Source organism: Lutra lutra, chromosome 1 (genome assembly GCF_902655055.1).
Source record: "Lutra lutra chromosome 1, mLutLut1.2, whole genome shotgun sequence".
NCBI classification, from domain to species: Eukaryota; Metazoa; Chordata; class Mammalia; order Carnivora; family Mustelidae; genus Lutra; species Lutra lutra.
In genome coordinates this window covers 214,204,112-214,219,683 of record NC_062278.1, presented here as the reverse complement: position 1 = coordinate 214,219,683, position 15,572 = coordinate 214,204,112, and the positions used below count along the sequence as shown (strand labels likewise).

The window sequence follows — 15,572 nt, the reverse complement described above, 5'->3', positions numbered from 1 at the left end:
CACAAGGGAGCTATGACCCACAGAATAGACCTGTGACCCCATAGAGGGGAGCTAGAACTCCAAGGAGGACAGCTATGACCCCCAAGGAGAACTGTGACCTCACAGAGAACAGCTGTAATCCCACAGAGGACAGCTGTGACCCCACAGAGGAGAACTGTGACACCACAGAAGACAGCTATGACACCCACAGAGGGGAACTATGAGCAATGAATAGGGGTCTTGGAAGACAAGCCAGTCTTATCTTGGAGGAGAAGAGTGGGTGGGAAGAGGAGCCAGAAATGAGCACAAAATGGTAATGTCTATGCTGATATCTGTTACAGAACTTTGGGGTCCCTGAAAGAGCCTGACTCGCTACTCAGCAAATCTACCTTCCTTTCTTTTAAGCACAGTCAAATGTTTCTCAGCTTCCCCTGCAGTGATGTGTGTCATGTGAATAAATTCTAGCCAAAAGAACAGGAAAGGAAGAGGCATGTGCCAGGCCCATAAAACCTTCCTAGTATCACTTTGGGTGCTCATTTCTCTTCTGTGGTTTGGTGTAGACAAGCACAGAGCTCTTGGAAGCTGTGAGTCAACAAAGAGGAGCCACAATGTGGCAAGGGCCTGGGTTCCCTCAATCACTGCTTGAAGGAGAGAGCCCTGCCAATAAGGAACAACTGTTTTGGACTTTCAGTAAGTGAGAAATAAATTTCTGTTGTGTGTAAAACATTACCCAGTTTCTTCTATTGTTGTCATAACAGCTAGTGTTACCTTATACAGAGGGTCCTTCGTGGAAAGCGTATACACACTCACCTTTCAACTGTGGCATGCTATATACAGATCCAAAAACTCTTCTAAAATGGTCACTGTACCTCATCTAGCTTGGTTTTCTCCATAGCCCTTCCACAAACCACTATACTCAGAAGTCCTCAACAAACATTTACCAGCTAGAAATCAAGACCAACTTGGAATAAAGGCATCCCCAAGTGAGGCAAAAGGACCACACATGCACAACAGTTAAAAACTTGATTTCTGGAATCACATAATATTAGGTTTGAATTCCAATTCCACTAGCAGGGTGATCTTAGGCAAATTCATATCTGTGCTTCAGATCTCTCTGTGGTCCCACAGGAATATTAATATTTCCTAATTCATTGGGTTGCTGTGAGGATTAAATGAGAGAATGCACAGAAAGCTCTCTGGAAGCAGTCAACACTAATAAGCCGTTATTCTAATTGTAACCAAAAGCATCTGCTGCAACATGCAGCCAGGGTATGGAGATGGGTGCGAGATGCAGAGGCATGGTGATGGGTGCGAGATGCAGAGGCATGGTGATGGGTGCGAGATGCAGAGGCATGGTGAAGAACACGGGGACTCAGCCTTCCCGAGCCCAGCCTGTACACACCAACCATGATGTTTCCAAAGTCTTTACAGTTCGAGATAATTCTAAGAAGCACAGCATCTGACACTTACCCTGTTAGCACCACCACAAAGTCCATCACGTTCCAACCATTCCTTAAGTAAGAGCCTTTATGGAAGGCAAACCCCAGGGCGATGATTTTAATGCCAGCCTCGAAACAAAAAATTCCAATGAAGTATGGTTCTGTATCATCCTGGAAGGGAGAGAAGGTAAGGTCAAGATCTTTGGCTGGGCAGAGGGTGGCATAATTGGGGACCTTGCCCACCCGGACATCTCTACCCATTTTTTCTCACCTCTCCTACCCTCCAGCACCCATCACCCCCCAATGCATCCTTCCCAGAGTTCTCTTGCTTTTGCAAGAGAGGCAGAAGCATGGAGAAAGCACCCTCCTCCTTTCCTTTTGGCCAATCTCACATATCACTTGGTCAAACAGAATTGTTTGTTTGGATCCATGATGTCTAGTATAGCAGCCACTGGTCATATGTGGCTATTTAACTGTAAGTTAATTCAAGTGAAATAAAATAAGAATTCAGTTCCTCAGACACAGAAGCCACATTCCAGTGACTATTATATCAGACAGTGCAGATGGAGAGCATTCCCATCACTGCAGAAAATTCTACTGGAAAGCACTGGTTCAGTATGTCTGTCAGATCACTCAAGACCTTTGAGGTTAGACCCTGTATACCAACCTCACCCCTGATCTGACACTTGTGAAGGGTCTCAGCTGGTAGGCACCAGCACAGCTCTTCAGGTTGCTAAAATACTGGAGTGATACTTCCGCATTTGCTGGCAAATGGCCAGTGTCCTGGTCCCCAGACCCTCACTGAACCTCTTGTGAGTTTCTGGCTTCCAGCTGGTAGTCTATAATATTTTAAATTAAGCTGTAAGCTCCACTCCATCAGAGCCCCTACATGGATGTTTTCCAATCTGTTACGAAGTTTCTCAAGCTTCAATCCTTTCTGCCTTCATGATTCTTTTCCTATCAGCTTGTCATGATACTACTATTTGCTGTCTATTTTTCCAGCTGACTCTCTTAGTTTCACCTTAAACAAAAACCAAAAAAAAAAAGTCTTGAAATCATAAGTTTAATAGGTTAGTGTTATGTTTTAGAATACATATTATAATTCATACCTATTAACATTTAGGTGTCTTGAGAACCATCTATATTTTGTAGATTAGGAATGAGTGGATTCTTACACCCCGCCTCTACCTACCCTTGAGCTATTACAGCTGGATCTGAAAAGGTAACAGAAAGGAAAAGAAGTCTCCTTCTCTGCACTGTCAGAATGCCAGGAGAGGAACCAAGGGGTTTAGGGATGGGTAGGGGGATTGAGAAAAATCTTAGTGCTAGTTTATAGCTCTGCTGAGTTTCACCAAATGAGTAACTTTGAATGAGGACTGTGAACGTCCCCCAGAGCTGACATCCATGACAGGAGACACAGAAGATAGAAGGACAAGTCAAATGACACCAGATGCAAGGAACCAGGCTGACATCAGAATGCGGGACATGCCTTAGGGCTACGGGACTGGTTTCTGCCATAATTCAAGGGCAGGAGTAAAAACAGTTACTTTAGTTTAAAGGGCTTATGCAGGAATGCCTGGGTGGCTCAGTTCATTGGGCATCTGTCTTCGGCTCAGATCATGATCCCAGGGTCCCTGGATCAAGGCCCACGTCAGGCTCCCTGTTCAGTAGGGAGTCTGCTTCTCCCTCTACCCCTCACCCTGCTTGTGCTTGTGTACTCTCTCTCTCTCTCTCAAAAATAAACAAATAGAATCTTAAAAAATAAATAAATAAAAGGTTTAAGCAACATAACAAAATCTAGACCCTGCTTGGATCCTGGTTTGACCAAACTGACTGAAAAATGCTATTTCTGAGACAAACACGAAAATCTGATTCCTGACTGGGTGTGACATGGTTCCAAGAAACCACTGCAAGTCGTGTTGGGTGTAAAAATGTCACTGTGGTAATGGAAGAAAATGCCCATATTTTTAGTGATGCAGAGTTAAATAATTACATGGCAAAGAACTGACAAGTTGTTTGGGATTTGCCTTCAACGATTTTGCTCAGGAAAGACAAACCAGTAAAATGCAAGGGGACAAGCAAAGCAAACAGGGCAAAGTCTTAAAAACAGCTGAATCTAGCTGAGGGGTTCATGGAGGGGTTCATTGTATTATTCTCTCCATTTCCATGTATATGCAACATCTTTCACAAGAATTTTGTTTCTAATATGATGTTTTTATGGACCACATAAACACTTGTCAAACACTGTCATCCTGGTCGGCATTGGGTTTGCCAGGTCTGGAGGGATGAGTCATGAAGGTATCTCTCTCTCCAGATTATTGGTATTCATGAAATTTAGGCTTCCCAGGTGGGGGGCTCATGATCCATGATCCAGCTCTTGGCTCCAAGACTGAGAGTCCACTCTGCCTCTGTCCCCACCCCCCAGCCATGGCAGCTTGCCTCTAAAGCAAAAGAGAGACCCCTCAAGGAAGATATCACTTACCAGTCGTTCAGACATTGGGGTCTTGTCATCGTCGGGTAGGTGTTGTTCCAGAGCAAGGACAATGCAGTTTGCTATGATGGTGGCTAAAATCATATATTCAAAGGGAGTATGGAGGAATTAAGGAAAATCTTTCCAGCTTGTTTAGGCTCATAGCAAAACTCAGCAGAAGGTAGAGAGATTCCCCATTCTCCCTCTGCCCCCACTCATGCAAAACTCCCCCCCCCATTATCAACATCCCCCCCAACCAAATGGTGCATTGTTATAATCAATAAACGTACACCAACACAACATTATCACCCAAAGTCCACCGCTTACATCACGGCTCACTCTTAGTATTGAACACTGAGTAGTCTGGACAAGTGTATAATGACATGCATCCACAACGAGAGTGTCCTGTGAAGTAGCATCATTGCTCTAAAGACCCAGCAGATGACTTTTTAAGGAAAATGTAGATGTTATTCTCCATCTCACCTCCAATATCCACAGAGCAAATATTAATTCAGCACATACTGGGTGCCGGGACCCGTTCAGGGCACTGGGGACACAGCTTACAGTAAAAGAAACAAAAATCTCTGCCCTCATGGGGAAGAAGTGAGTGTGTGAGACAACCACACATATAGAGCGTTACGAGGTGCTGAATGCTATGCAGAGAAAAAGCAGGAAAGGAGGTTGGGGGTTGCAATTAAAGTAGGGTAATCGGGGTGCCTGGGTGGCTCAGTTAGGTAAGCATCCAACTCTTGATTTCAGCTTAGGTCATGATCTCAGGGTTGTGAGATCAATCCCCACATCAGGCTCTGAGTGTGGCAGGGAGTCTGCTTGAGATTCTCTCTCTCCCTCTCTCTCTCCTCCTCCCCCTCCTCATGCTCTCTCTCTCTCTCTCAAATAATAAATAAGTAAACCCTTTTTTTAGTAAATCTTTTTATAAAATAAGTGCAGTACAGTGTTCTGATCTGACACCCAAAGCACAATCAACAAAAGAAAAAACAGGCAAACCAGACATCACCAAAATTAAAAACTTTTGTACATCAAAGAGCATCATCAAGAAAGTGAAAAGACAACCAACAGAACAAGAGAAAATATTTGCAAATCATGTATCTGGTAAGCCTGGCATCCAGAATATATAAGGAACATTTGTCACTCAACGACAAAAGGTAGTCCCAATAAATAATGAGCAAATGGCCTGAGTAGATATATCTCCAAAGAAGATATTCAAATAGCCAATCAACACATGCAAACATGCTCAACTTCATCAACCATTAGGGAACTGCAAATCAAAACCACAATGAGCTACCACTCCCCATCCACTAGAGTTAAAACAAAACAAAACAGAGCAAAAACAAAACAAACAAAAAAACCCACAGAGAACAGTAAGCATTGGCAAGGATGTGAGAAATTAGAACTTTTGTGTGTTGCTGGTGGAATGGTGCAGCCTCTGTGGAAAATAGTTTGGTGATTCCTCAAAAAGCCCACAGAATTACCATATGATCCAGCAATGCATATCCTAGGTGTACACCCCAGAGAACTGAAAAGCAGGTACCGAAACACATGTTCATAGCAACACCAGTGCAATAGCCAAAAGGTGGGAGCAGCGTGGATGCACGGATGAACAAAAAGTGATCTATCCAAACAACGAAACCATCCTTGGCCATAAAAATGAAGTGCTAATACACAGCACAGTGTGGACGAACCTCAGAAACATTGTGCCGAGTGAAAGAAGCCGCACATAAAAGGCCACATACCGTATGATTCTCTGTGTGTAAAATGTCTAGAATGGGCAAATCCACAGAGTCAGAAAGCAGATGGGCGGTTGCCAAGGGCCGGGGGAGGGGGTTGGGAAGTGACTGCTTAATGTTTTGGAACTAGACAGATAATGTACAACAAACACTCTGAATGTACTAAATGCCACTGAATTAGTCACTTAAGAATGGCTAATACTGTTACATGAATTTTACCTCAATAAGTAGAAAATAATATGGTGGTCAGGGTAGGCCTCCAAGAAGCTGACCTTTCAAGATCTGATGGAGGGAAAGGGTAGTCTGTGTGGTTATTTCCAGATGTGGCATTCCCTCTCCCTCCAGGCAGAAACTCCTTCTTGCATCCTGGGAACACTGCTCTGGGCGGACAAGGCCTGGTGACCTGCTGGAGGGTCTCTACTTGGGGAGGGCCTTCCCTGCTCACTTTACATTAGGACCTGATCTGCTGATCAGCTGGTGAACCAGAATGTCCCCCGTCACCCTGCCAGACCCACAGAGGCACTGCCCAGTCAATCTGGGTGTAGAGAAGTGGGTGTCAGAAGGGAAAGCCACAGGGTACTGGTCAGTCTGGAGTAGAGCTTCCCCACCTTGGCACTACTGACATCTGGGGAGCAGGTCATTCCCTGTGGTGGGAGTGATGAACAACAGCATCTCCTTCTCTCCAGTTACGACAACCAAAACTTAACGACAATGGAAAGTGACCTCCAGATATTGCCAAGTGTCCCCTAGGAACACCGGGGTCCACTGTTCTGTGGAAGGATCAAAGAGCATGCCTTGGTGAACTTGCCCATGTTAAACCCCTGGCCTCCTCCCAGCTTTCTCCCTTGGAAGCCTAACTTGCCTTGTTCTGTCCTTTGGCCCTAGAGTTAGCCTGGGCCTTTTGGAAGCTCCATAACACTAAAGGATCTTATAGGCTGGTGGAGTGAGAGTATATACTCACTTTCCAGGTGGGAAAAGAAAGTCTGGAATGGACAACCTTGGGAGTAAGAGTCTAAGTAAACCAGGAAAACCAGGTCTTCTTTGTCACCGGCTTCGGCCTTTGCCTCCAGCTGAAAGCGGCTGAGCCGCGCTTCGTGCACACTCTGAAAAGCAAATCTGACACTCAGGGCAATTTGGGGAGCCAACAAAAGCCGGCCCTGCCGACGAGTGCCTCTGATTGGCTTCCTGCCTCCAAGCTGACAGTCATTAGGAGCACAGAGAACAAAGCTGGGCTATGTTGCACAAATATTCCATTCTGCCTCACCCTGCAGCCCAGAAAATAAGAGACAATATTTGTATACAGAGAAGCAACGCCAAGCCCTTCCCTGGCCTCCCCTTGCCGAGGCTTCTGAAGCCATGATTTGAATCTGATGATTTCACTTCCCTTCCCTGCCAACTAGCTTCTTGCTCACTTCTGTGTGGAGCTGCCGGCTCACTCCTGAGGTGGAGGGGGTGTGTGGCCTCCTGCCCCTAAACAGCTGGGATGTGACTTCCTCTCCATCAGACTTGAGTTGAGGTTCCAGGAAGAGTCCCAGAAGACTGGTAGCAAGCAGCACTTTCAGGGTTGCATTATCAGGATTTCAATTGTCCAGTGTCGCCTGGATTTCCAGGCTCAGAGCTCTCCAGATAGAGCGATGAAGCCACAGCATGGGGGAGAACGGAAAGAGGTTGCCCACTCCTACCTTACTGCTTTTTTCTTGTCAAACATGGCAATACTGGCTATCAAATATTAACCCTTCTCCCTCCATGCACACATGGACCCCGCCAATGTCCACAGATCTGTGCCCCCACCATGGGAACTGGCGACATTGACCTCATACCCTTGCTACTGAATGGCCGCAGAAGAGCATCAGCTGCATCCTTTAGAAATGCAAAGACTTAGCCCCCCCTCCCCCAACACTGACCTGCTGAGTCAGAATCTGCATTTTAGCAAGATCTTCAGGGGATCTGTGTGCACAGTGAAGTTTGCCTTAGATCTATTTCAAGGGTAGGTGGAGACCAGGTAATTGTGGCTTTGAGTCATCTCAAGAGAGGTGGAGGCTCCCCTCTCTCCTCCACATTCTGACCCTAGGAGGAGACTTTGGGAGCCCCAGACCAGTCTTCTGGCTGCACACAGGTAAAGGGGCTGGTAAGAAACCCAAGATCTTGATGAAATAAGAGTAAACTGGCATGAGACAAATATGCAGAAAAGAAAATTCCAGCTGACATGGAAGGAGTCACAGCCTTCCCATGACTCCCATGTCACTCAGAAGAAAAGCCAGTCTTCCTGGCAGCCAGCAAGACCCAGCATGACCTGCCATCATCACCTCCCTGCTCTCATGACCTCTGTCTCCCTGTATTGGCTCAGCTGCAGCCACACTGGCCTCCTCCACATTCCCCAAACACGAGGCATGTCCCACACCAGGGCCTTTGTACCTGCTGTTCTCTCTCCTGGAATATTTTTTCCCCACAGACCCACATGGTTCCCTCCCTCACTCCCTTTAGGTCTTTACTCAAAGGTCACATCCCCATAAGACCTTTACCTCTTGCCCAGCTTATTTTTTTCCTCGGCCCCATCCCTGGTCAAATATATGCTCTATTTTTCTTCTTTATCTTGTTCACTGTTTGTCTTCCCTAATAGACTATAAGCTCCATGCAAGCAGGGATTTTTGTCTACTTTGTTCACTGCTTTGTTCTCTGCACCTAAGAGAGCATCTGTTTTTATAGAAGGTGCTCAATAAACACCTGAATAAGGAAGGAAAGGTGGGTGGGTCCTGGTTTTTGCATTTTCTCTCCCCACTCTGTTGTATGCCAAGTCTTGGTGGGATGTCAAGAACACAGTCAGCTTCTTAAAATATGCATTGAAGTGGTAGGCACATGGACACAGAGATGGGGTACTGTATTCTTGGCATGGGAGGAGATGCCTCACCCCAGGCAGAAGTCAAAGGTAGTCCAGGCAGGGGGAGGTGAGGCTTTCTCAGCCCAACCCTGAGTCGTGCCTGTTCCTCCCAATTTAGAAATCCTGGGTTCTAACTCACAGCTGCGGTGAGCAATGCTTCTGCTAGCTGAGCTGAGCTTTCCTGCTCCCCGATTGGTTCAGGGAGAAAGCACCTGTGTCAGCGGGATCCAGAATAATCAGCCAGCCGAGAGGCCAAGGGGAGGGAGTGCGGGGAGAAGAGATGAAAGGGGAGAAGTATCCCTGATGGGAGGAAAAGCTGGCTCCTGAAATGGCTTGTGGAAGTCAGGATAGAAAACAGCCCTGCAGGCAAACGCAGACACACAAAGCTCCCTGCTTCCAAATTAGATTGATCAGGACCACAGAGGTCCCAGAAAGGGGTTGTGTGTGACACTGGAAATGACCAAGTGATTCTTCTCAGGGAAGAAGGGCTGTACCTGCTAACAGGATCTGCTTTTGGGATCCAGAACATCAAAGAAAATCAATTTGCAAAGTAGGCATGGCTGATGGTTCCAGCCCCTTAGCAAGACCTTGTAGAATGTCTAAGTAATTCATCCTTCTCTTTATGATCTCCCCATCCCTACCTCATTCCCAACTTCCTGTGGTTGTTGTGAAAATCAAATCAGGTTTTTTAACTCATCAAGACCTTTCCTCTAATATAGGGGCTGCCTGATGTTCTGAGGAAACAGATACTTCAGTGAGTCAAGCAAGCAGTTGAACTTGTAGAGCGAAGCCAAACAGATCTTATTTTCATGTTAGTTCCATGCTCATCACAATTACCAGAAAAAGAGCAGGGGGGTACCAGGGTCCTAGATGTATGAGTTTAGGACATATTCTTTGCTTCGCTAAACAAATGCCAGCATTTAACTTGGCAATATGATAAACTATTATGGGCCCATTAACAGGCACAACAACCTAATTACAGCTGTGTTTATCAACTGCTTCATTGGGCAGACACCGTGCTAAGCATTTTACACTCGTTTCAGTTAATTTCTTGCAACAGTTCTACAAGGTAAGTTGCAAGCTCCATTTTCCAGATAAGGAGATCAAGGTTCAGAGAGGTTAAGAAAATTGCTCATGACCACAGAGGAAATACTGGAAGAGCTATCACTCACCCCAACATCCATGCTTGCAAACCAAAGACCATCCAGCAGCTTACTCTTATTAGAAGGTGGATAGTTTTGTCTTTATTTAAAAATTGGAGTTGGGGTACATCTGGAACCTTAACCGCATGGATGAAACCAAATGGATTAGACTTCAACTGAGTCCCAACTACCACAACTGAATGTAGTCATGATCAACAACCGCAGGCTAATCCATGCCCTCATAAACCCATCCCAAGTGGGCTATGTTAACAAAAATTTTACCTTCCAATACTCCAGAGAGTGTCCAGTTCTCAGACATGGGGTTTGAACTCTCCAATGCATATAACAGCCCAAAGCCAAGCCTACAAAAGAGCTTTCCACCAGTCCATTAGCTAGAGACTCTAGTGGTGACAATACGACTCAGGGCAACTCTGGGTGCAGCCTGGGAACTTTTCAGTACCATGGCCAGCAGCAAAGCGGAGACACTTAATTTCACATCCATCCAGACATGGCAAGCCTGGGGCAGGGCAAGCAACCCAGCGTCAAGTATTAACACACTCTAGACATTTGTAAAGACCTACATTTCACATCTAGGGTAGAGAAAAAAAATTCATTATGTCACCAGGAAAATCAAATGAAGAAAAAATTTAAAACCCAACACCAAATAGATGTGATGTGTCATTTGTTTTTTAATATAATCAAAGAAATTTTCAACACTTTGGTTCTATAGAGAGAAGTCTACCCAGGGCATCTGGATCAAGCTTCTGCTCAGAAAACTGGAAATACTACATGAGAAGTCATAGAGAAGAGTAGTTAAAAGGGTTTGGGGATCAGGCATGTTCTGATGTTGGCCAAAAGAATTTCCTTTTCTGAGCCTGTTTCCTCATACATAAAATAAAAAAGTCATGCTTACATTGCAGGGCTGTGAATAGAATGAATGGACACCCAGAATACATTTAGAACAGGACCTGGGATATAGTGTGTACTCAATACATATGTATTTAATTATTATTTACTCTGGTTCCTGCATTGGATCTTAATATTAAGAAAACTTAACATGTTTATATAAAAAAGAAACTTAACATGCTTATAAAAGCATAAAATGGGGTTCATCTCCTTGTGATCATGCAATCAGTGCTTATATTATTATGTTTATGACAATGACAGCTACCAGTATTATTAATCTATCCTATGCCTTTTTTGCCATCCAAGTCTCGGTCCCTTCCCTTCACTGGAAGCTTTCAACATGTACTCTCATCACAGCTGACTAAGCCTTCTCTCAAATCTGAAATCATTCCCAAAACAGGAGGCAGTGAAGGTAGGCGATCCACTCCACAAATACCGGGCTCAAAATAAAAGTTGCAAAAATCTCCAGCAGGTATCCCATATAAATGGGATTATACAACATGTGATCTTTTTTGTCTGGCATCTTTCATTCAGCATAATGTTTTGGGGACCATCCATGTAGGGGTGTGAAAACGTACTTTGTTCCTTGTCATGGCTGTGTAGTATTCCATTGTGTGGAATACATTCCATTTTATGGATGTGTGTGTGGATGTACTTCAATTTATTTATCCACTCACCCACAGATGGCTATCTCGACCTTTTTGGCTATCCAGAATCTGTGACTCAATAGAGACAAAATGCAGAGTCACGTTTGCCAGGAGGTGAGGGGCAGGAGGAAATCAGGAGCAACTGCTTCACGAGGCAGGATTTCCTTTTGGGGGTAGGAAATGTTTTGGAGCTAGATGGAGGTGGTGGTCACCAGATGATGTGAATATTCTAAATGTCACTGAATTGTTCACTTTAAGATGGCTAATTATATTATGTGATATGGAAAATCTCTAAAAAAAGTTCTTCAATTTCTAAAAAATTGTTGTTGGTTGTGCTTGTTTTCTTTCTCCTTGATTCTCATAGTTCCTATTATATGCTGTTACTCACTGACTTTCCTCTGAGCCATGAACCATGAACAGAAACACCACCCAGGCAGCTCTCAAGATCTTTCTTTTTAAATAACTGCTTTTAGTTATAAAAAGAATACGTTTATTGTATTCTTTTCAGTTTTAAAATTTATATTGTATTATTTAAAAAATGAAAAGCCCTTACCCCAGCTCACAGCCCAGGGATAACCACCATTAGCAGTTTTCTGTCTATTTTTCAGATTTTCTCCTACACATGTTCTTTACCCTGGCTGCTGTGTCTTCCTGAGTTACTCTTCCCCTAAATATGGGCAGGGCTCATTCCCTTGCTTCCATCAGGAGAAACTAAAACATTATCTTCCCAGTGAGACCTTCCTGGCTACCAGGTCTAAAGTCTCAGCCCCACCAACACTGCCATCCTCCTCCCTGCTTGCTTTTTGTTAATTATTTTAGCAACCTATCACATCAAACTATGCATTTTACTTATTTATTTTATTACGTTGATCTCTTACTGGAATGTCAGCCCCATCTGGGGCTTATTCTCAGCTGTGTCCCCAGGATTTAGTGCCCAAAACATAGCAAGTGCTCGATAAATACCACCAAATGAGTGAAAACAAACATACAAAATCATATTTTCCTTTTATAAAAATGCCATTGTGTTATGCAATGTTCTGACCTCTGCTGTACCCCTCACAGCACTGGACCCATTTTCCCATATTGACACACTGGATTGACACTTCTTTTAAAAGGCTGTGCAGTATTCTTGTGAATTAATGCATCATCATTTCACATTTTCTTATATGCTTCCAGTTTGTCTCTATTACAAAGCTGTGATGAGTAACCTGCTCACACAATCACATTCCCTGAGACGTTCCCTCTGTCCAGGCAAGTCCTTTTCCCCTTGTGTGGTACTCTCAACCTGTGCAGTGGTCAGTGAAATCTTCCATGTCCTTGGCATCTTCTCTGAGCATTTCATCAACCTCTTAGCTTAAACTCAAACCTGGAAATTCCATGAGGGCCATCAACTCCAAGGCCAAGGAGATCACTGGCAGCTTCAAATTAGGCCCCGAGAACAAAAGGAAAATCAAGCCTAGGCAGATATCTGCCATGATGGCCCCAAGGAAACCCAGTGAGGCCAAGGAGAAGGGCCCCAGGAAAGCAAGTGAAACAAAGGACCCTCCGAATCTAAGTATGGTGAGATACCTAAGAAGCCAGGAGAGGTGAAGAAGGCCCTCTCTAAACCAGTTGCAGCCAACAAGAAGGCCCCCAAGATAGGGTATAAATAAGCCAAGAAATTCTCCCTCTTCTAACCAGACAAGCCATGAAAGTCTTTCCCAGTGTCACTGGACTCAGCAGGAAGTCCAAAGTTAAAGGAAGTCCCAGCAGCCAAGATACTAAGGCCCATGGGAAAACAAAAGCTGAGAGTCAGACTGGTAGAGCCGGTTACTTTCTATGACCTTCAATTTCCATGGAAAGACCACTGTCTATGCTGGCTCCTTCCTTCTTAATCACTGGAAGAGATCCTTACCTCTTCATCAATGACCCTTATGAACTTCAAGGCACTCCAGCCATGCATGCCTAGGAGCAACACAGGCCATCTCCAAAATACCCTTTCCCAGCATCCTTCTCTTTAGCCGCAACTCTCCTCCTCCCAGCTTACTAGCTCTCCTAAATGCAAACGAACATCCATCCCATGAAACCCTGCCACTCACTGACCCCACCATTTCTCAGCACCCTCTCCTCACTTCATTTCCTTCCTTGTCAACCTTACGAAGGTTGGCTATATATCACTTCCTTGCATTTCCTTTGCTTCTGGAAAGAGCCCATCCCTGGTGAACCCAACCAGTTGCCTTTTTCATGCTTGTACAGAGGTACATTCCTGAATGAGATCAATGATCTGGACTGATGATGTTAAATTCATCATCCCAAATCTCAAAATGGGCATTTGAGAATTCTAGCATCCTAGATGAGAGAAGATACCAGTCAGTGTGTACTGGTATACTGCTAGGAATGACCCATTTTAGGGAAGTTAATATTCTCGCATCATTAGAAACCCCACCCTTGTCTCCAAATTTCCCTCCAGACACAAATCCATTTCTCTGTTACCCTTCATGAAGAAGTTGACTCCATGTATTGCTTCCACTTCTCCACTTTGATTTCTTTTTCTCCAGGCTGTCTTCCAGCTCCGTCACTTAACCAAAACTCTCCTAGTGAGGATCACCAAGGACCTCAAGACTGCCAAATCCCAGGACCTTTTCAGGCTCAGATTTCTTGGCTACAGCTTCTTTTTATCTTTTCTACTACCTTCTTGTCTCTCTTTCTTGCTCCCTTCTTACTCAATCTCTCAACATTGGTCTTCTCTGGGGCTCAACCCTAGGTAATCTTTTATTCTCTAACCATATCCACTGTCTAAAGGCCTCATGTATTGGGATGTGTTTTGCCACTCTCCTGATGCCCTTCCCCCAACATATCCACTCATCATTCTGCTTGGTGTCCTGGGAGAAATAAGGCTGGCTCTTGTCTCGTCTCCTACCTTCTGGGAAGTTTTGTTCAATGGGAAGTGCCAGCAGGAGATTGGAGAGAAGAAGGAAGACTGGGGTATTTCTTTATCCCATATGCTTCCCGCTACAGGTTCTGGTGATGGCCGTGTCTTGTTGTGCCTTCTGACAGGCACTTCTGACCTCATAGAAGTGTTTACTTTCATTCCCTAGGGCTGCCATGGTGAATTACCACAAACTGGGTGGTTGAAAGACAGAAATCTCATCTTTCACAGTTACACAGGCCAGAATCCCATAATTAAGGTATAAGAGCCCCCTCTGAAGGCTCTAGGGTAGGATCCCTCCCCTCCTCTTTCAGCTACTGGAGGCCCTGGGTGTTCTCCAGTTTGTGGTCACATCACTCCATCCTCTGTCTCTGTCTTCACATGAACTTTTCTTGTGTCTCTCCCCTTCTCTTCCCTCCTAGGAACACTTGCCATAGAAATAGCTCACCATTACATTCCCAGCGGTCCTTCCAGTGCCAGGCACCTAGCAGGATCCCAATCAATGTCTGTTGAACAAGCAAATGAATCCATGTCTGTTTTATTTCTCTTTACCTCTCAATAGCAATTCTTTCTGCACCTTCCACCCTGTTTTCCAGCTCTCTCCACTGTTGCACTGCCAAGCCAAGTCAAACAGACTTTCCAGAAAGTCCCAAGCCCCTGATGCAGCTCCTTCACATGTTCCCTGGACACATCCCCAAATATTTGGGTCTATCTGGTCCCTTCTTCTGCTGGCCCCACCATCTGTGAAGATTCTCCTTGAAGCTTTATCTTTAAAAAAAATAAAGCAACATATTCTGTGCCTCCAAAAGAAGCTTTTACTTTTGCAAACTCTATTGATTTAATCCTAGAGGCTGCTGGCAGCAGTCCTAGGAGCTTAATCAATACGACAACACCCAGCACAGCCGGGACATCAGGGAGCCTTGGCCAAGACCTTCTGCTTGGGTCTTCACTGACCCTGACTGAATCTCTTGCAACTGCAAGATTTACAGTAGGGCATGGGACATTTGCAATTGCTCCAGGATCCTGCTTAGGTGAGCGGAAGAAAATGTCTTCAAGCTCAAGGCACTTCAGAACTATTTGTTAATTTGCACTACGGTTGATTCCATGGGGGCGGGGAGTGGGAAGAAAGCAAGAAATCAAAGAGAACAGAGAAACACTGCAGGTTCTAGAACCCGGGTATAAAGAGCAGGAGTAGAACTGGCAAAGAGAAGGTGGGGAAAAGGAAGAAGAAGAGTGCAAAAATTCAAACTTGGATTAAGTTAAAACAGGAATTCCTTCACCCCTCAGCAGATACTAAGTGATCAGGGAAGGAGAGAGAGAAGATCATAAGAAGAAGAAGGTTGAGGGTAACCAAATCAGTGCCCAGGGCTTTAGAAACCATTCATCTGCTTGAAGGAAAAGTCAAACCATTCCTTTCACTAACTTTTTTCAAGATTGAAAAACAGGGAAAGGAATCAG

General features: G+C 44.7%; 1 protein-coding gene across 15 annotated transcripts in view; it reads right to left on the bottom strand.

Moving 5' to 3' along the window:
- CACNA1A (calcium voltage-gated channel subunit alpha1 A) overlaps positions 1 to 15,572 on the bottom strand; it is a 286,823-nt gene that overhangs the window by 172,376 nt on the left and 98,875 nt on the right. For 14 of the 15 annotated variants that reach the window (XM_047700733.1, XM_047700723.1, XM_047700811.1 and 11 more), the window contains exons 4-5: positions 3,901 to 4,006; positions 1,450 to 1,589 (exon numbers count right to left, since the gene is read on the bottom strand). In XM_047700733.1, coding sequence (XP_047556689.1) covers positions 1,450 to 1,589; positions 3,901 to 4,006 — 246 coding nt within the window. The remainder of the gene's footprint in view (positions 1 to 1,449; positions 1,590 to 3,900; positions 4,007 to 15,572) is intronic. The other variant, XM_047700834.1, reaches the window with a different exon arrangement.